Here is a 20,621-nt window from a genome sequence, read left to right as displayed (position 1 = left end):
CACTCAAATATTCAGTTCCCTTTAGCTTTGTGAAGCTATTTAGCCTCTTTTAGCTCGTTCTTTTGTTTTTCCAAAACATGAATTCCACTCTCATTAACCTAATGTGTCCAGGTGATTTTTCTTTCAGTAAAAAAGTTCTGATGAACTTCCTGTATGCTACATGCCAAGCATCAAATGGCATTCAGACAGTTAGCAACTAGCTTGTTACTCTAGCAAGCTAAGTGCCAGAGGAGTTGGTGAAGACCAAGCTGACTTCCCCTTTTCATGACAACTGTACGGGGGGTGAATTTTTTTATAACTCGCCCGTTTAAATTTTATTAAGCCATAAAGTTATGCATAATGAAGGACATGGCTGCTTTGAGTGACAGGTCCGCCAGCCGCGAGGTGGCTTGTTTCAGCCATTTGGCCCGCCTCTTTGCCACTTTTTGATTGGCTGGGAGTTCGGCAGCATCACGCACTGCCAAGATGGCGATGGCTGGAGCGGCTCACTTTGAGCTTCAAAACCACTCTTCAGAAACCAACAGGTGACGTCACGGTAAATACGTCCATATTTTTATACAGTCTATGGTGAAGACCAAAACAGAGCTAAAAGTAAAGCGAATATTCAATTTACATTCATCGAATGGCCATAAAACACAACCCCAATTGAATACTTTTGTTGCTCTGTGGCTGCTAGATGTGTAAATAGGGAATTCCTTGCTATCATCATCAAGTTCCATAACAACTTTATGAGGTAAAAAAAAAATCAACTAATGCAGCTTTAATTCTTTCACTTTGCCTTAAATAGCGCCTTTCATCTCAAATGTTGTCTTTCCCCTGCAATTCTGTCCAAGCTTCCTCCCTCTCCCTTCATTTCCATGACTTTTATGTCCTTCATAACTTGCTAAACTATCATACATATGTAAATAAACAGGCCAAAGGTTCAATGATATTCATGGAACGTCAGCCATTCCCCTCAGTGAGTGGCGACCTCTCTGTCTCAAAGAGAGATGCATGCTGGGAAGGTAATCCCATGCCAGAGGAAAGAGCTAGTATCTCAGACAACTGATTATGCATATCTGATTGGCAAATCACCCAGCAGTACGTATCTGGCCAGAGAGAAAAGAGAGAGAAGGGGAAAGGCATGTGGCAGGTTTACGCATTCCTCTTGGAAAAATACAAAGCAAAGAACTACTATGTCAGATGTCAGATGTCACAGAAAGCCAGTGTTTATATTGAAACAAAAACAGACTCTCACAAAACTGTCCACACCAAAACACATACACCCACATCCATTGCACACAGAGTATTATTGTTCCGGCTCTTTTGACTTCATTCTCTCAGGGGCAAAGCGAGTACTCAAGTAACTCTGCTGTATGTTTCTGTCAAAACCCCTCTATTTTCAGCTAACTATTCATCTCTTTCTCATTACTGACCTCTTTTTCTGTCATGCTGGGTCAAATGGGGATGAGCCTACTTAGGTTTGGCAAAGCTAAACGGGTGTTTGCTGGCTTGACCAGCAGGGGAGCTGTGCGTCACTCACTCCGATTTAATGCACCTCCGATCTTGTTCTAAACACCACTCACTATCCCACGGATTTAAAAAAACAAACAAAAACAAAACAAAAAAACACGGTAATAATAAAAGATGATTCAAAAAAATGACCGTGGTAGAGCATCATAAAATTCTGACCCCCTTACTCATTTACAATTTTCTCTCAGGAAGACACACAGGCATGCAAGATTATACATGCACAGCCACACAGCCTCACACACGCACGCACAAAAATTCATGTCAGTGGAGCCTTCTTAAAAAAAAAAAAAAATCCCATACTGTATCAAGACTCTGTATGCACTGACCCCAAATCTGTAGCCTGCAGCCACTTTTTCTGTTGCATACAAGCAAGCAACTCTCTCTCCCTGTCACACACACACACACACACACACACTCCATTCTGCAACACATACTAAGGCATCAGATTCACACAATTCACTCAGTTAAATGGTGAAAATTTTCTGGCAGTGATCTTTAGCAAGAAAGGCTGTGGCAGGCGTGCACATGTACCAGTGTATACATGAATGCAATACACACACAGGAACACACACACACACACACACACACACACACACACACACATACGTCTTGGCTGTGGGCTTTAATCTGGAACCATGATAAGCATGCAGCAGATGGTGCCCACAGAGAGAGAGAGTGAGGGAGGCCAGGCACATTAAAAGCTTCCCTGCAGACACATCTACCCTTCTGGGCTCTGGGCTCGTTTGGCCTAGCCTGGTACAGCGCAGCCCTGGCTAGCCTCTTTGGTCCCCACGTGCCAATGGCCCCAGTCCTAGACTGCTCAGGTCGATGGCTTGCAAACTGCAGGCGAACTGCTAAAGCTGTCCAAACCAGTCAGCCGTGACCTGCTGTGTCCAGTAAAGCCTTGCTGTGTGTTGCTGTTTCTAGCCTCCGCCCTCTTTTTTTTTTTTTTTTTTTTTACAACAGCACAGCCCATCTCATGTTGTGGCCAAATTTACTAAGCTTTGACTCAACCCTGAACTGTCTCTCCTCTACCTTTAACGCCTCCTCCAATCTTTCCTCTCTTTTGTTATCATTCACTCCTTCCTTCCTCTCCACTCCTTGTGGTTTAGCCTCAGGTGTGTTTACTTTAGACATACAATGGCGTTGTACCTTTGCAGCTGCTGCAGCCGCTGGTCTGCTGGCAGAAAGTTGTGTTTGAGGTTGAGATGGGTGAGGTCGTGGCTGTAGTAGAGGTTGGGAGGAAGTTGCTCCAAACTGCAGCAGGACAGGTCTACTGAGTTGATCCTCTGGGACACCATCTAGACGGGGGAGGGGAGGGAAGCAAGAAGAGTGGAGAACAAGACAAACGTGGAGTTAAACAGGATTATCTCTACTACACAAGACTTTACTGGTTTACCATGTGTGTGTGTGTGTGTGTGGCTTGCTGCTAAGGGGTCAGATGTCATTCAACAGCCAATCTTCTTAGGATTACAGAGTCAGGAGAAGCAAGGGAAAGTCCAACAGGTTTGTTCACGCCACTGACCTAACGTCACACATTACAGTGCATCATCGTGTAATCTAGGTGCATGGATCAGTTAAGATCAGGGCTTGTTTCTTAGACAAATATACAGAAACACAGAAGCTGTCGTCTAAAATGAAATGACAGCATAAACGTCCACCTCGTCTTGAGGGAGAGGAGCAACAGTCAGTGTGCTCGAGCCTTGCGGAGCGGAGTTAGCTAGAGGCTCAGCAGTCGTCACTGGGGCACGTGCTGCTTCTATCCGGGCTTCTATTCTGAGTGGCCCTCTGGGTGCTGGTGACATGCATGTCCCTGTTAATATTTAGAAAAGAGGTTTTCTGGCTATGGCCTACTTGAGTTCAAATGAGAGAAAAGAGAGAGAGAGCCGTGAGTGGTGTTTATGTGTATGAGCGCACCAGAAGACACTCGGGTTATACACTAAACCATGGACAGCAGTAAAATATGTGCAGTTTTCAGTCCACTCAGCTCATACAGGCAGTGGGATCGTGGAGGGTGTAGTGCAATATTTTCACAAGTCAACTTGCAGTCATGCATGTTCTGATATACTGTAAAACGCAGCTGACCCGTAAGTAGCGCTGGGGAACATATGCTTATGTTCTACTTTTGTTTCTCTAACCCTCATGCACACACGGTACCTTGGCAGCGTGTCTGTGCCAGCGCAGGTGCTCCGTGAAGCTGTCAAAGCTGACGTAGTAGGTTTGACTCTGAGGCCCTGCAGAGCTGAAGGCCAAGCAGTGATTGTGCTTCTTCACCTCCTCCACCTGCAGAACGACACACAAAATAGAGTGACATTAAGAAACTGAAATACTGACATCTCTGACCCAAATCTGAATATGAACGTTTAACAGAGCCACAAAATAAAAGGGACCAGAGAAGAGAAGCTGACACATGGATGGCTTAGTATATTTGTTGTTCTTATTTGAAACTGCCTCTGTCAAAGGATATAAGATGCTTAATGGCTGCAGGGTAGACACATCCAGTCAACCCGAAGCACACTTATGAAAATATATAAGGGATGCATAATCATATAATGAACACATGTGCATGACATGAGCGAGAAGAAATGCATGTGAAACTGCATTTTAGACACGCAGAGTCACACACACTCGAGCACATGGACTGTGAATGAATGGCTGACTAGTTACGGTGTTTTAATAGAATATTTGCACGAACACGCATAAACTCACCACACACAGGCACATGCAGAAGCACAGTGTGCATGAATGGTTGACTAGAGGTCATGTGTTGTGTATGTGAAATGTTTAAAAACTGGGTGTGGTAGGATCTGGAGTGTCCATTGTGCAAAGCAGATGGACCATAAGGGCTTTTCAGGAGAGAGTGCTTAGAGCTTATTTAGTGGCCTTGCAGATACACAGATCCATAAAGCAATAAATGGATAAAGGTCATTTTTTAGGGAGGCAGTTTTAAAAAGTTCAGGGAGAAATGCGGGTACATTACACTAATCATTATAGTATGTCTTGACTCTGGACTAGAAATGGACAAAAAAACATCCCTGCAGAATGCTGTAAACATTTTCACTCGTAAAAACCCAGATTGCGCCATTTTTGTTTGACCTTGAGCTGAAATGAACAAATGAACAACAGCAACCATTACTGGATGTCACAAGAAAGGACAAACTTTGCTGCGCAGGAAGATATTTGCAGAGGATAATAAGAGCGACTTTATCAGGTCACTCCCTGGTGGAATGACATTATGGGTTTATGATCCAAAGCATAAATTACATAACATCATCATAAAAGGCCAGAATGAGAAACAAATTAAAAAAAGATCATGTGATTGACTTTTGTGGCATGACTTAGACATACTTTTCCTCCAATGAGTGGCAGAATGTGCATCTTCCCCGTCTGGCTCTCCTTGACAGAGGAGACGATCAGGCAGGTGCCGCACAGGATGACCTGCCGTCTGGTCCAGCGGTTGACTGGTAGCTGGAGCTTCCCTTTCCGAACGTTATATGTACCTGACAGCTGGACCCGCTCTGAGCTCTCGATGCTTTGAGGCTTCCCTGGAAGAAAAAATAAGAGATATTGTGTAGTTAGCATTGAGATGTGACACAGGTCTGATTATATACTGTTTAAGGAAACGAATAAGCACACCACCAGTAAATAAAATCAATCTCATAAGAGTGTCAGGACAGTAATTTTCAAAACAGGTACACAATGCCACTTAAAAACATATAAAGCTTATACCATATACGACTAAGAGTCTACAGCCACTCTAGCAGTCCTGTAAGGCACTTCCTAGCATGCAATGACAATGCTAACATGCTGATGTTTAGCAGGTAAAATGTTTACCATGTTAACCATCTTAGTTTAACATTTGCTGTTAGTACTAAACACAAAGTACAGCCGAGGCTGACAGGAATGTCATTATGTTTGCAGGTATTTGGACATAAACCAAAGTATTGGACACAATTTTGACATTTCACTAAAAAAAACCCCACAAATGTCAACCTTCTGTTGGTGCTTAAGGAACAGTCAGGGAATCACGGAAGTCTTTTGGATTCACTGTCCAGGAACCATGTTTGTAGAAAATTTTGTGCCAATCGATCCTGTAGATGTTGGGATATTTCACAGGATAAGTGAAAAAATTTGACCTGCTGGTGGCACTAGAGGAACAGTCAAGGGTTCACCAAAGTCTTTAAGATTCATCCTCTGGGGACCATGAACAACATTTCTGGCAACTCGTCCAATAGCTGTTCAGATATTTCAGTCTGGACCACATTAGTGGACAGATCAACCGGCAATGCCATCCCTAGAGCCATGGCTGCATGGCTAAATAAATGATCTGACTGTGTGGCTGGCTGCTTAATATACCACAAATTGAGAAATATAGCCATAATGTTTAGCACAAGAGCTCTCAACACAATCCCATCACAATGCTGGGTTAGCATAAGATCTAAATACATTCAGCACAACTGTCTGCCTCGGATGTCCTACTTTGCACATAGGATTGAATAGTCTGGATTTGCATTCAGTGCAGCTCTACATTAATAGAGTCTCAAATTCAATACCAGGTGCACCTCTTCTAAATTATGCTCTTACAATTTCTGAGCTGTCTTTATTCAGTTTTACCCATCTGTCTGCCTCTCCTCCATGCCCTGTTCTCTTGCTTCACCGAGAGCCTGCCAAACCTGACAGTCAGGGTGCTTATCAGGCGTTCTGTCAGCCAGGCTGTCTTATCATTCTGTCTAAACATCCACCTGCTTTCTGTCTACCTCCACCTCCGCAAACCCCCTCCCCCCTTAGGCTGGCATGCGCTGTCCTTCCCCCCCCTGTTGTTTCTCTTCTATCTGTCTATGTGCCTGGCTTTCAGTTTCTCTATTTTATCTATAGTTTTATGTTTTGTGCTCGCAGCATGTTTAACCTCACTGTTTTCCCATTCGGCCAAGAGATTCATGGCTTGATTTATGAAGTTTTCTTTTCCAAGCGACAGATGGACTTAGAAAATGTCTCACCCGTGGCCTGCTGTAAACTGGCTGCGTCCCTTTTGCGCTGGCTCTTTCACACATACTCCAAACACACAGAGTGAAACAGAGGGGAAGAGGGTGGAGGTGAGTTAAAGAGAGGAAGAAAGAGTCAGTAGGGTAAGCAAGTGTGAACTTGCACACGCTCTTATGGCTTTAAATAATTCAGCGCTTTCACAAGCCGACCGTAAGAGTAATGTAACTTGTGTGCTCTGATCCAACACACTCAGCAGAGTTTAATATCATTCTGACGAGGAGTCTGCTTATACGAGCTGAAGTGAGGTCAGGACCTTGAGGTCATGACAATGCATACATAATGATTTTCGCTAACATGTACACAGCTGAATTCACCTTGTTCAAGAGGTGGAGTTTCATACAAACTTTGGCAATCGTGATTTCTTTTCATCAGCACAGCAACTGAGCCCTGACCTTTCATCTGTGTTAAAAGCTAATCTTGTGTTCACAACAGAATCAATAGCCCAGTTTGCAAAAGGATATTTGCTTTGACTAAATGCTGAGTGTGTAGCATATCACACAATTGTTAAATGTTGACCAGAAGTCATGTTTGACTACGAGGGTGAGCTGTCTTGCTATGCTTAAACAGCAGAGATGATCACACATAACTAGATGGCACAGGCCTCTGCCAACACTGAGCTGTGCAACGTGCAGAGATGCAGCCTCCACAGCAGTTTATCTTTTCAGTGTTTTTCTAATTTTATTTTCTGAGGAATAGTGTGGGAATGCAATACTGTTTAGCAGCTGATTATTAAGTCACACGACAGACATTCCCTAAAAGCGTAAAATAATACTGCAATATACTATTAACATGTCCTCCAAATGGAACAGAAAACTCCAGAAGACACATTTGATATAGTGTGAAATAACAAGATTTGTGTCTCTTTATAAATTGGTCTATCACAAGTTGTTGGATTGTGGTTGTGGTTAAAAAGATATGTGTCCTACTCCTTTATGTGAAGGACTATTTATGAACCTCACTGGAAGCAATGCCAATGCCTTAAATATGGTCCTACAATAGCAAATGCAGTTCACACTGTGCCGAAATATAATATACTGTATGTGACAATTTAAATGGCATAAAAGCACACTGCTTTTTCATTTTTTTCTGTGTGCTCTTGCAGTCTGCTTTGACTTAACAGCAGTGATCAGAAGCTGGCAAACACAATCTAGACGTAAATATGGATAATTATGCTTCAATTAGCTATCAGAATATAAAAAAAACATGTATTGCCAAATCCCATTTACAATAGCATTATATTATTAGCAAATTCATCTTAGTGAAAATCTAGCTAGATTTGTACTTTTTACAGCCTTATTAAAATCATCACAGACATCTTGTGATTACATGAGGCACAGATCTTTGCTGTCTCAATCCTATAATCTGGGTCATGTGCTTCACAAAAAGTTTCAGTGTACAAACTTTACAGTTTAATTTTTTAACAATTCCCTAAAGGAAGATACTAAATGAAAATTGTAACACCTCCCAGTCATAAAGCACAACTGAAATTAAATTGCTTTTTTTTATATATATATTAAGTGAATCTGATCAGTTGTCAAATTTTCTGGCACTTTTTTTTCAGGATTAAAAATCAGAAGTAGGTGAACGTCACTGGATGTTTTGTTTCTTACTTACACTGTATCCAAAACCTCCAAACTGTTCTTTCTCTGTCCTGCTTCCCCTCCTCTCCACTGCTGATCTGCACACCTATTTAATTGCACTTCTGGAACAAGTGGAGTGTGCAGGGAGCCAATGAAACTGCAGGTTTTATCTCTCTTTTAAGGGTCATCATTACCTTCCACTTCACAGGAAATGCCATTAAATGATGGTTTATATCATTTGTTTTATTGTGAGTATGTGTACACAGTGGTATTGGTGCTGGCTGGGCACAAAAATACCAAATATTGTGTGGTAGACGCATTGAGAGTGAAGGGAAGCCTTAAAGAAATGCTTGTTTTTTCACAGCATTGCATTTTTTTCATAGTTTTGATCATTGTTCCTATTGATTATAATCACATTTCGCACGTCGCACGTTTATTACTGACGTAAGGTTGCTGCCTAGACAAGGTTTTACAACAAAGTGCACAAGGTCCACAATAACAGTTGAACCACATTCAACCACTGCACGTGAAAATGTCCAAGACATTTTGCTAAACCACTTCCTGGTTTGACCTCGACACAGTGCACTTAGTTGTGCACACAAATGGATTTACCATAAAACAAACAAAATATAACAGGTGTCCACTTTTGTTTTCCCTTCCAAGGAAGTGGTTGGTAGTTAGACTGAAGTGGTGGTGGAGAAGGAAAAGATAAGGATAAGGAAATTAGCTGAAGATATGATTTAAGAATGGAATAGTCTCCAGCATGTGTTTAAATAACCTAAAACAGAACTTAAATAATATCAATACAGTGATATTATTAAAGTTTCTTTTGAAAAATAAGGCTTACACTGAATGTTTTCTTGGTTGCTGCTAAATTTAGCGTTAAACCTAAATAAAAAATGGGAAAAAAAAGTCTAATAGATATACCTTCGGTTCTTATTCAGCATCTAATCTATCAGTCCACCAGATTTCAACCACACCCATGTGACATCTTGCTAACAGACAGGCAAACAGAGCGTGGTGGCTAAACAGACTGGTTACCTCCTTCCAACTTCCTCTGCAGTCTGGCAGAGGTAACGAGCAGGAGCATATTTTCATGATTGAGCTTAGGAAGGGGGTATGTGTTGCATTAGACAAATTATTCACAAGCTTTTAGCCTCAATATGTCACATGGGCATATTTCTACTATTTTTAGGCCTTTTGTTGGAACACGCTCTCTCCCACACAAGCATATGCACAAACACACGCACCCTACTCCTCCTCCTACTCTTCCCCTTGCTGACATACACACACACATGCACACACACACACACACACACACACACACAGTGACAGTGATTAACCATCTCCATATGTGCATCCATTGTCCCCACCTGAATGTTGATGGACCACAAACAGCAAGTGATTTTTTTTTTTCCGCAGGGAGAACAATGCAGACAGCCTGAGTGGGCTGCTTTTGTGATAAGAGAAGTTTGAAAGCTGCTCCTGTACGGATGCTGCCGTTTACAACTATCTCACATGGATGTGGGATGACTGGATGGAAGCAAACGTTTCAGTCTGACCATGGGAATGCACAGTGGAGGAAGCGGGGAGATGGGTGGGACACCCACTTGAGCATCCTGTTTACAGGGGTGGGCCAGGGAAAAGCAGGATCTCTTGGTTACCCCAAAGTGAGGGAAGGAAGTCTCTGCACAGCTGTCTGAGCTGCTATATTCCAAATGTATGAACCACAGACCTCCTACACTTGCAATATTTTGAGCAGCAATGATGTTAGTCATGAGGTGGTCATCCTGTAATCTATGGGCGATGCATAAGATGTGCATGTAAAAATAATAGAAAGGCCTTGCAGGGTGGGTGTGTTCATGTGCTGAAGTCATAGTCTATTCCTAGACCTACTGTACACAGGAGCAGGAGTACTACAGAGTGTGCGTGTGTGTGTGTGTGTGTGTGTGTGTTGGTTATTGGAGATGGCTTCCTTCCTTTTCCCCCAGGTTCAGGAAGAGAGTGTTTCCCCTCTACACTAGGCTCCAATACTACTGAAAATACACACACACACACACACATACAGGGCCAATGAACAAGCGCCTCAGTTTTTTGATCTCACTTTCAAAGGTGAAAACTATTCACGCAGAGATTTAAAGCCACAATCTGTGCTCCAAATGTAAACAAAAAGGGATCCACGCTACAAAAATTGGAATTCTCAAACTGATTGACAGGTGAAGACAAAACCAACAACTAAATCAAATATATGAATGTTTTATAATACAGTAAAAGATTTATTTACATCAGTAATGTTTGTAAACATCATAATGAAACATGATTGGTTGAAAGACATACTTCATACTTTATTTCTTTAGGATACTTGGTATCGGTACTGTTTTCCAGGAAGTCGTGGTTGCATATAATGTATTGAAAACGAATATTACAACATGAAAACAATATGAAGTTTCAAACATGGGAGGTTTCAGTTCCCATTTGTAGTTTTGAGTAGTTTGTTCACGCATAGACATGTCTAACTGATCCCACATAATGGCACTATAATACTGAAGGCTGCTCTTGAATCCAGCATTTTTTGGCTTCAAGAATTTGCAAGAATTTGCAATTTGCCTTGTGCAACGAATAACTAATGGATACCACTGTAATAGTTCTGTCAATGTGATTCCAAGACTGCTGTCAATCCAGTTACTTTAATGCTGTCCACTATGTCGCAATACCAGCCATCTGCAGAAGATTGTAAACCATATGTGGTCTTCCAGAATCTCATGTATACCTCAAAATGATATGGTTGATAAATTACAGATCATGCCTTTAAACAAACTGCATACTAACCACAGACCAAGCACAATCCATCTTTCCCACTGATTTAAATTAAGATAATTGGCATTAACAAGGTAGAAAACTTTCAAAATGATAGAATTATACAGACTAGAAACTCTTTTGGTGTACTACTGTGACAATATATCTCACATGGTAGCACATCCCTGTAGGAGTGGGGGAACTAGCTCTATGCATTTTCCGTTTAATTCAAGACTTTAAGCCTGTGAAATGTGCATTAGCATTTTCAGAAGGAGCATGCAGACGTGTAACAGCTGCTACAGTCTGCAGCTTCAACAAGACATCTCTGAATACTGATACAGTGTGTTTATACAGTGTATTTGGTGTATTTTTTTTACAAAGACAATCATATGGACATAAAGGTTGCTAAATGTGTGATTTTCAGTATGAAAAGAAGAATCAGAATTTTAGCAGATATTTCTACTACCAGTCTACAAAACTGCCTCCCAGATGCCCCGCTGCCCCTGTTATCTGTCATCGTTAGTGATCGGTACCCAAGGCCGACCTCTCTCCATCCATCTCCCCGTTTAACAGATTCAACCTTTTTTTTTTTTCTTTCCCGGAGCTTCTCAGTAATAACAAGGACACATCCCTGGTTAATCATCCTGCCCTGCTAAATGCAACCTGACATCAGCACACCTCCACTACAGGACTGGGCATGCCGTACCGTAGGGCATCGATGACCCACATAAGTCACAGCAGAGCACGAGCATGCGTAGATGCACGCTTGCTTATTCTATAGGCGATGACAGATGTGATGTACCGGACGGCAAGACTCTAGGACTTATAAATACTTCTAAGCCTGTATCGAGTTCCTATATCTCTGGCATCAGCTTTTTTTTCTACTTCTTTTGAAATATATTTATTCAACTGAAGCATCTCATTAAAGCCATTAAAACGACAGAAGCCTCTACAAAGAGTTGACAGAAGACGCTAATGAACTATCAGACTAATCATCAGATAATCTGTACTGTGTTGGAGATATTAAGTCATGAAGAGCAAACTGAAGTTAAGGGGAGTCAGTGGAGAAGCGACATAGAAATAGATGTAAGACAGAGTGAGGCCAGCTGTTAGTCTGCGACACAAATAGCTGCACTGTCCTTCTGTTAGAAAAGACACACGCATACACACACAATGTAAAAATGCATGTACCTAAGGGTGTGAGTTTGCACGCAAGGGAGGGATGCGCCACCCACATCTGATCAGCTATGCCTCTTTGCCTGTTTGTTTCTCCATCTCTGATCCCTCTCTCTCTCTCTCATTCTCGGTGGATGACTTGAGGTGATTACTCAGATCCAAAGTGACAGGCCGTGTTAAGCCAACTGTCTGCTCAGACAGTGGTTGTCGAGCCTTGCTGGAAGGTGGCTAAGGCCATCGCGGGTGACAGGCTGCCCGCTGCACTCACCTAAGTGCTCCACATTTTTTCCCTCACGTCACACTTCTCTGCACCTCACAAGACGACGCACATGTTGAGCCGTGAATGTGCGGCGGTGAAAAACACAGTGTGAAGTAGAGATTTCCGGGAAGGTCTCAAGGCTGTTGAAATACCACAGTTTCACGGTTTGTGAAATGAATTACCTTTAATTAGTAGCTTCTTAATCCTACAAACGTCCCCTTTAAAAGTTCCCACATGTTCCCTCACAAACGTGTCCACAGAGAGAGGTTAGAAGGGGCTGAGACTGACGAGGTGTTGATGTGTGAAATGTGTCAAGCTGTCCTTTGTGTGAAAGTGATAAGAAGATGAGGTACGTGTTTGCATGGGAAATAAGTGAGATGATCGTGCATTATCGCTTATCATGTGACATGGCAGATGCACGTGTGCTCACATGTGTGTCAGGTGTTGTCACTTTGAACCATGTTCCGCATAAATATACTGGGCTGCCATATTATCTTCACTTTTTAAAAAGCCCATGAGCATTCTACACAGATACGTTTTAATATTTTGACTGCCAGGAAAAGGAGGAGTCAAACAAAATATTCAGCAGTCAAAATAACAAAAAAAAGGGCTAGCTGGAGAGTACTTCGATAGTTTTATTTGGTGTTACGTAGTTTTTAGCTGGCATGGCTCTAGGGTTGGCAATCCTTATCCCAATCAAAATCTTAATTTGTCAAACACTTTGGTTTATGACCAAATAGCAGCAAAACAAATAACATCAGGCCATTAGCAACTGTTAGCATGCTAACCAGCTAAAGTAACACGGTGAACATGGTAAACATAATAACTGCTAAACTATAGCATGTTAGCATTTAGTATGTAGAGTTTTGTTTAAGTGGTACTTATTGTTCTAGTTTTTGTCCAAAGGTGCTATTGTAGGGCTGCAACTAACGATTATTTTCATTATAGATTATCTACCAATAATTTTCTCAATTAATCGATTCATCATTTTGTCTATGAAATGTTAGAAAATAATGAAAAATGACCATTTCCAGACTCAAAGGCGATGTCTTCACATGTCTTGTTTTGTCCAAGCAATGGTCCATAACCCAAAGATATTCAATTTACTATCACATAAGACAAAGAAAAGCATTAAATTATAACAAGACAGCAATTTTTGTTTGCCATTTTTGCTTTAAAAAATGACTAAAATGATTATTTGATTATCAAAATAGTGGCAGATTCATTTTCTGGATTAAGCAACTAATTCTTTCAGCTCTACTATACTGAGAGAGCAGAAATTGGAAAATAAATGTGACTATAATCTAAACCATTAACTCAAAAAATGTCAGTTTGCAAGCAAAAAGCTTTCTTCAAAAAAAACTAAACAAAACAAAAAAAAATCTTTGGATTATACTCTGACATGTTTCTACATCTTAATTTGCCATTTTGTTTTGTTCAGACAAAATAACCTTGACCTTCTTGTAGTGACTCTGTAAGACTCACTAAAGTATATTGATGCAAAGTCAACTCAAAAGTGCAAACAACTGCAGTCAAGAGTGAAATGATGATAAACAAATGTAGACAGCAGTGTTTAGACAGTGCCACAAGCAGCTGATTAGCCAGCTGAGTATTTATTTAATCATTCATGTTACAGCATGCTTTGCTTCCATTATCTCATTAATTAATAAAACATTTAAACATGTTTAAATCGTTATGCACTTTAGATGCCACGTTTCTGAATGTGTGTGATTTTCAAAAAGGAGAGTTTTACAGTACAGAATTTCAATTTTCTGGAATATACTAAAACAATATCTACAAATAATTCAGGATAAGGGGACAGGCAGTGTGTGTGAGTGAATTTACTTTGTTGTTCTCAATTGTTGCTCTCAGATGGTAATGTAGCATTAAGGAGGGGGGGGGCACACAAAGACAAGGGGCTCAGGGAAAATATATTGCCGTGGCCCTGGTGACCCTGAGATGTCCCTTCATCCCTGGAGAGAGGGTGAGCTGGATAATTAATAGTTTGATGGATGCCCTCAAATTCTGATAGCTCATCTCTCTTAAGCATGTCACCAAGAAGGATGCAATCAGATAGAAACACACACACACACACACACATACACACACTAACTGACACTGTACAACAACTTCTCTTCCAGTCCAGTGAAACACATCCTGAATCCAAATGAGGTCACAGCCTGCAATATCTTCCCCATCAAACCATTATTACCCTTTGCCCCTGGGGAGAAGGGAACTAAACAGCCCTCTGCTATTAAAGGCATTGTACAATCAGTTATCAGGTCAATGCATTACCATTCACTGCCTGTAGGGGCAGTGTGGGGATGCATAATGGCAGGGGGATGACCTGAAGGAGGATTTGTAGTGTGCTCTGTAATGCTGAATTATCTTCTCTTTGCTGGAGTTTGACCCACTTGCACACTAAGTTGCTCTTCTGCAAATTATAATATCTAACATGACTTATTGCACAGCTGTAGAAGCTCAATCTACTTCTCATCTTTACATATAAGGTCATGTGTACCTGATTCTAATCTCTGTTTAAGAGCAGAAGCAGAAACAGATCCATACTATCTCTCATGCGCCTAACAGCTACAATGAGGCACAGTGGGAAAAAAAAGCCATAAGAGGTTTATAAATCAAATTGTGCAGATATGAATCTTTAAATAAATGACTTTTGTGCCCTAAAGAGAAAGCAATAGCAGCATTTATATCAGCTGCACTGTCCTTCACACCACCCACTGCACTGTGAACATGCTTCATCATGTAATTCAATCAATATCCACGAAAAATAGAACCAGATGCAGCGAACAGAGAGGAGAACGGCGTTATGGATGCTCTGAATCGCAGGCATCGGTGTGTGAAAAAGAAGATTCTCCCCAGTGATTCCCTCTGTCAGTAGAAGGGCTGGATGCTGACGTACATAGATGTGTGCTCCCCCTCTCCTCTCCCCCTTCTTCCCAGTTCGACTCCTGCTGCTGTTATGTAATGCGTGTGTGTTACGAAACCTTACATTGGAAAACACGAGCCCACTGATCAGCGAGCTCAGAGAGCAAGCACACACATAAGAGCTCTGGGGATTGTTTTCACTCCCTTGTTTGTGCGTGAGCAAATGCAAATGTTACCAGAGTGGACGAAGGTGCCTGCATGTTTGCTCATGCAATACAATACAATATGTGAGTGTGAGCTACAAATTAATTGAATGCATGGGTGTAAATCGGAGTGTTACTGTGAGGCTGTGAAAGTACGCAGAGCTCCTAAATGAATTATTTAATATGTTTGTGGGTGAGAGTGTGTGTGTGTAAAATAAATAAGTAAAAGTATAGAAAAGAATAATGAGGGTCCATGTACTGCGTGCTTATACTGTACAAGAGTGAATACTAAGAGCTATGCTGCTGTAGGGAGAACTATAGCAAGAGAGAGGGGGATGGAAATAAAGAGCTATCTGTAGGATGGAAGGGTAGGAAAAACAAAGTGAGGTCGAGCTGAGATGGTTAAGATAGAGTGGGGAAAATACTGTATAGAAACATAAATACATGGATAAACAGATAGACAAGGAGTTGGCCACAGGCATATCCTGTCACCCGAGGCAGGAAGGACTCATGAGAGGAAAACGCTGTAAGGCTAGGTGAGCTAATCACGGTCCTCACATTGAAACTACCACAAAACAGACATTCAACCAGACACTACACACTCTGCAGCTGACAAAATTTGACATTGTATAATTGCATAAAATCATGTATGCATGGTTCTAATTACAGTTCATTACAATTGGGGTCTTATTTTTGTATAATTGCCATTACGATAGAAAACATACTCATAAACGTATAATTGCTAAGATGTACGAACAGCAACATCACTACAACAAAGTCTGACAGGTTGTAAACAAGTTTAAAGTTTAGCAAGATTATCTAGACCTCTCTATATAGTTGATCACTATTGATCATGAGGTGATTGTCCTTGGTGATCTCTATTTAGACTGGCTTACCTCAGCATCTAATAATTTTAAGGAATTTTTTTACCATCTTAATTGTACAAATCTTATTTCACATCCCACTTGCCCCAGCCTGAAGGATTCCTCCAAGTCAAGCATAATTGACTTCCTGCCTGTGGTGTTTTTGACCTTGTTGTTAGGGACCATTGCCCGATTATTTGCATTAAAAATGTGAAACAGAGGAAAACTAATTCACATGGTGGTTCGAAAAAACTTAAAACATTTTAATGACCAGGCCTTTCTACGTGACCTTTACTCCAGTCCAATCGTTGACACTCTCGAAACCCCTGATCCTGAACTAGCTTTAAATTATTTTACCAGTGTTTTTAACTCAGTTTTAGATAAGAATGCATCTTTTAAAAAGACAAAATGTAGATCTCTGATTCAATTCTATGTTATTTTATTCCAGTAAACATAATTCCTCTAATAACCACAGTAAATTCTGGAAAATAGTAAAATCTACCTATTAACAATTCTAGCACTCCTCTACCTGCCTATGTAGTTAATGGGGTAACTCATAGCCATGCAATTTGCACTGTTTTAACAATCATTTTGCTGCATCTCGTCAGTTATTTGAGTCTTGGTGTTGGTCTCAACGGTAGTCTGGAAGAACATAGGTCATCCTTCCTTGATACTACTACTGAAGTAAACCACTCCTTTAGCTTATCTCATGTCTCCAGTTGGATGGTAGCTGATGCCTTATGCAATATTGATACGCCTTATGCAATATTAATGTGTGAAAATCAACAGATGATGACAAACCAGAACTATTTGCTCTGAAATCCTCAGCACAGCTAATTTCTGAAATCATATTTTCAGTCTTAGCATTACCTCTGACATCATTCCTACAGTTTGGAAGACTGCCCATGTTCTTCCTCTCCACAAAGGTGGTAGCAAATCTGAATTAAATAATTATCGTCCAATCTCAAAACTATCTTGACTCACAAAAATACTTGAGTCACTTGTTAATGAACAGTTGAAATCATTTTTATCCATGCATTCCATACTACCTCCATTTCAGTCTGGCTTCTGACATTTCAGTCTGCTTTTGACACAGTTGACCACTCTCTGCTTTTACAATGACTTTCTTCTTTGGGTTTTGACAATGCTAGCTGCCTATGGTTTCAGAATTATCTTTCCGTTAGGTCACGGTGTCAAGATAGGTAAATTCAGTCCTCTTTTCTCCACATTATGGTTCTGTCCTTGGACCAGTTTTATTCACTATTTATATAAACAATATTACCTTTTCATTATACAATTGTAACTTTCATCTATACGCAGATGACACGGTCCTTTACTCTTGTGTGGATTCTATTCATGCCACCACTCAAAAGCTATCATTTAACCTCCTTCAAAAACACCTTCATAATTTGAAACTGGTCCCAAACTGTGTAAAATCAAAATGGGTGTTGTTTTCAAATGCAACAAATATTGACCATGGTAGTTTTAAAAAAAAATTCTGTTGCAATATTGTAAATATCAAGGCATTTGGGTGAATGAAAAACTTACTTTTAAAGTCCATATTGCCATATTGTTATCAAAGCCGAGATGGGGTTTTCTTTTCAGAAATAAATCTTGCTTTCCCTTATTTATGAGAAAAAGAATTGTTGAAGCAGTTTTCCTCTCCGTATTGGATTATGGGGATGTTATTTATGGGCAGGCAGCCAGTTCCACTCTCAAACCTTTAGAAGCAGTAGATCACTCTGCATTAAGATTCATCACTGGAGATACTGTAGTTATGGGACACACCATTGCCTACTATATCAAAAAACTGGCCTGCCTGCTCCATCAAGGAGAGGGAATCAGCATTTGTTTTTATTTATTTATAAAGCTATTTTACAAAAGCCCCCCCCCATCTCTCAGCCCTGCTTTCTTGGAACGTTGGTACCTGCTCACAGACACGGCTCACCCTGCAAGTACCAAAAATTCATACAGAGTTAGGAAGATCTGCTTTCTGTTACTGTGACCCACAAACTTGGAATATGAAATAAATATATTTATGTCAATAAACGTATAACAACAGTATTTTATATAGAACACAAGTAACATGCTTTGCTTGTCTTCTCCTGTTGTATTTCTGACAGGGTAGCTGCTCAAAGCATGTTGCCAGACTTCTCGAGTCATTTTGCTGTGTTTCCAGACCTCAGAAATTAACTTGGTGAGTGTACTATTTTCATAACGAATAGAAATTATGGTAAATTACCAGAATTATTCATTAAAAAGGAAAACAAGATGCATAGTCATGTACTGGCGGATTCTTTTAACCAAAGCAAAAGTGTTTCTTTATCAGCAGAGATGCTATAAGAGAAGCTGTGATGTTTATTCACGAAGGATGAGGAAGCAATTGAGTTTTCTGATAAGACCTTGCATCACGTAGTGTTGGGTCCATTTCAAATTTTTTTCTCCTTTTTTTAAGGTTAAAAACATCAATGTCTCACTCACTTCCTGCAAGTATCTAATATCTTCCCCGCAAAAGGTCAGATATATTCTCCATCAAAACCCTCTGAGTGTTTATGTAATGCAGTTCCGTGTAGATTCAGTTCGAACGCATGACAAACTTGTTCATCTGTGTGGAAGAGAATAGCTATTCCACGTTGGTAAAATAATGAATTACCAGCAGGGTCATGAGTGCGTGAGAGACAAATGAGAGGCTGCGCTTTCACACACAAAATAAAACAAGCCTGCACACGTGTGAGCCGAGTTACTGTTGTGTGATAGTAAACTGGCAGGAGAGCCAGGGTGCCCAGTTATGTAATGTGTCTCTGTTTTGCTTGCTCACACACACACACACACACACACACACACACAGACACGCATGCACGTTATGACCGGAAAGGTTTTAACTGTGTGTACATGTGTGTGTGTATGTGCATATTTTAATGTTTCTGAGGGCCAGGAAGGCTTTCACTGAACTGAAATTCTGAAGTTTCCCCTACTTATCTTCCTTTATTACCCATTCCCTAAAGTATATAACGTCAGGCTTCAGTATCTCCAGCTATCATCCATACTCTACAACCCTCTTCTCTCCCTCTTTTTGTCTGTTCAAAATTAAAGTCTGAGTGAACATACAAAAGAAAAGATCCAGGAAGTCTTGCTTGATATTTTTCCTTGAATGGTGCAGACAACCATGGAAAAAAGACCAAACAGATCAACATGTATCAACTCTAAATCTTCATCAGGGTCATCAGGGTGAGACCCTGATGAAGACTTAGAGTCAATACGTGTTGGTCTGTTTGGTTACCCATATGCTCAAAGAATGAATTCATAATATTATTTCATCTGAAGATGGAGTGTCTTATCTGCTTTGGTTGTCTGCACCACTTAAGGACAAATGTGTAGCACGACTTCCTGGATCTTGTTTTTTGTATTTTTACCTGCCCCACTGAAGAGCACCTGTCGTACGAGCCATCAGAGCCATGCAGTGCTTCCTTCTTCCATTGTAAACTGTTAGTCTGAGTGGTTTTATGTGTCTGCCCTTGCAGAGTTTCCCCATTTCTAGCCAAGCTTACTCACGACCTGACCTCTCTGTCTTCACACCTTTACAAAGCCCCAGCCCTCTTCTGAAATATGTCAGTATGGATCCATCCTGCTTTAGTGTCGTTAGGGCAGCACATGGGTGTCCTGGGTCACTGCTCTGTGGCTGACAATTCTCCCTGACCTCACCAAAGAGGAGGAGAAGTAAAAACGGAACTTCCAAAAAAAAAAAAAAAAAAAAAAAAGGGACAGATAATGTTCTACATTATTAGGAGTGTCCTATTCAGCTATTCAGCCCTCCTCTGCATTCACAACTTCCTCTCCAGCTTCAAACTGGCACACCCATCCCCATCCCCATCCCCAGGCCCCACCCACAGCCCTCCACATGCCAGCAGTTCCTGCAGTGTGTCCTCAGCACAGCCTGCGCCATCATGCTCAAGGATACACTGTTGACAGTTACGGGTCACTGCAGTCCAGGCACAGGGTGGCACACACTCATGAATGATGCAGCACTCGCCCTCAGTCTTACAGCTCTCTCACTAACACATGAGGACACATAATCAGCCTTGCACGCGTTGAATGCATGCACTATGGCACAAAGGCGGTCTGCAGCCATGACCGAAGACGCAATTAAAGCTAATCCTAGACACCAGCAAACAATGTATGACAACGCTGTGATAGATTCTCCGCCTGCTGGAGCTTTTCAACGAGGCAGGAACCGAGGCATACGTCCCCCCCCTATGAGCTCCAGTATGCTGCATGTGTGTCTGTGCTAAAGTTTCATCAATAC

The 20,621-nt window shown here is 41.1% G+C and overlaps 1 protein-coding gene across 1 annotated transcript in view; it reads right to left on the bottom strand.

The window, feature by feature from the left end:
* Positions 1-20,621, bottom strand: part of phlpp1 (PH domain and leucine rich repeat protein phosphatase 1) — a 46,833-nt gene that overhangs the window by 11,789 nt on the left and 14,423 nt on the right. The window contains exons 2-4 of the mRNA XM_067605985.1: positions 4,861-5,057; positions 3,670-3,795; positions 2,665-2,813 (exon numbers count right to left, since the gene is read on the bottom strand). Of these exons, the coding sequence (XP_067462086.1) occupies positions 2,665-2,813; positions 3,670-3,795; positions 4,861-5,057 (472 nt within the window). The remainder of the gene's footprint in view (positions 1-2,664; positions 2,814-3,669; positions 3,796-4,860; positions 5,058-20,621) is intronic.

Source organism: Thunnus thynnus, chromosome 12 (assembly GCF_963924715.1).
Source record: "Thunnus thynnus chromosome 12, fThuThy2.1, whole genome shotgun sequence".
Taxonomy (NCBI): domain Eukaryota; kingdom Metazoa; phylum Chordata; class Actinopteri; order Scombriformes; family Scombridae; genus Thunnus; species Thunnus thynnus.
This window is presented reverse-complemented; position numbering and strand designations above follow the sequence as displayed.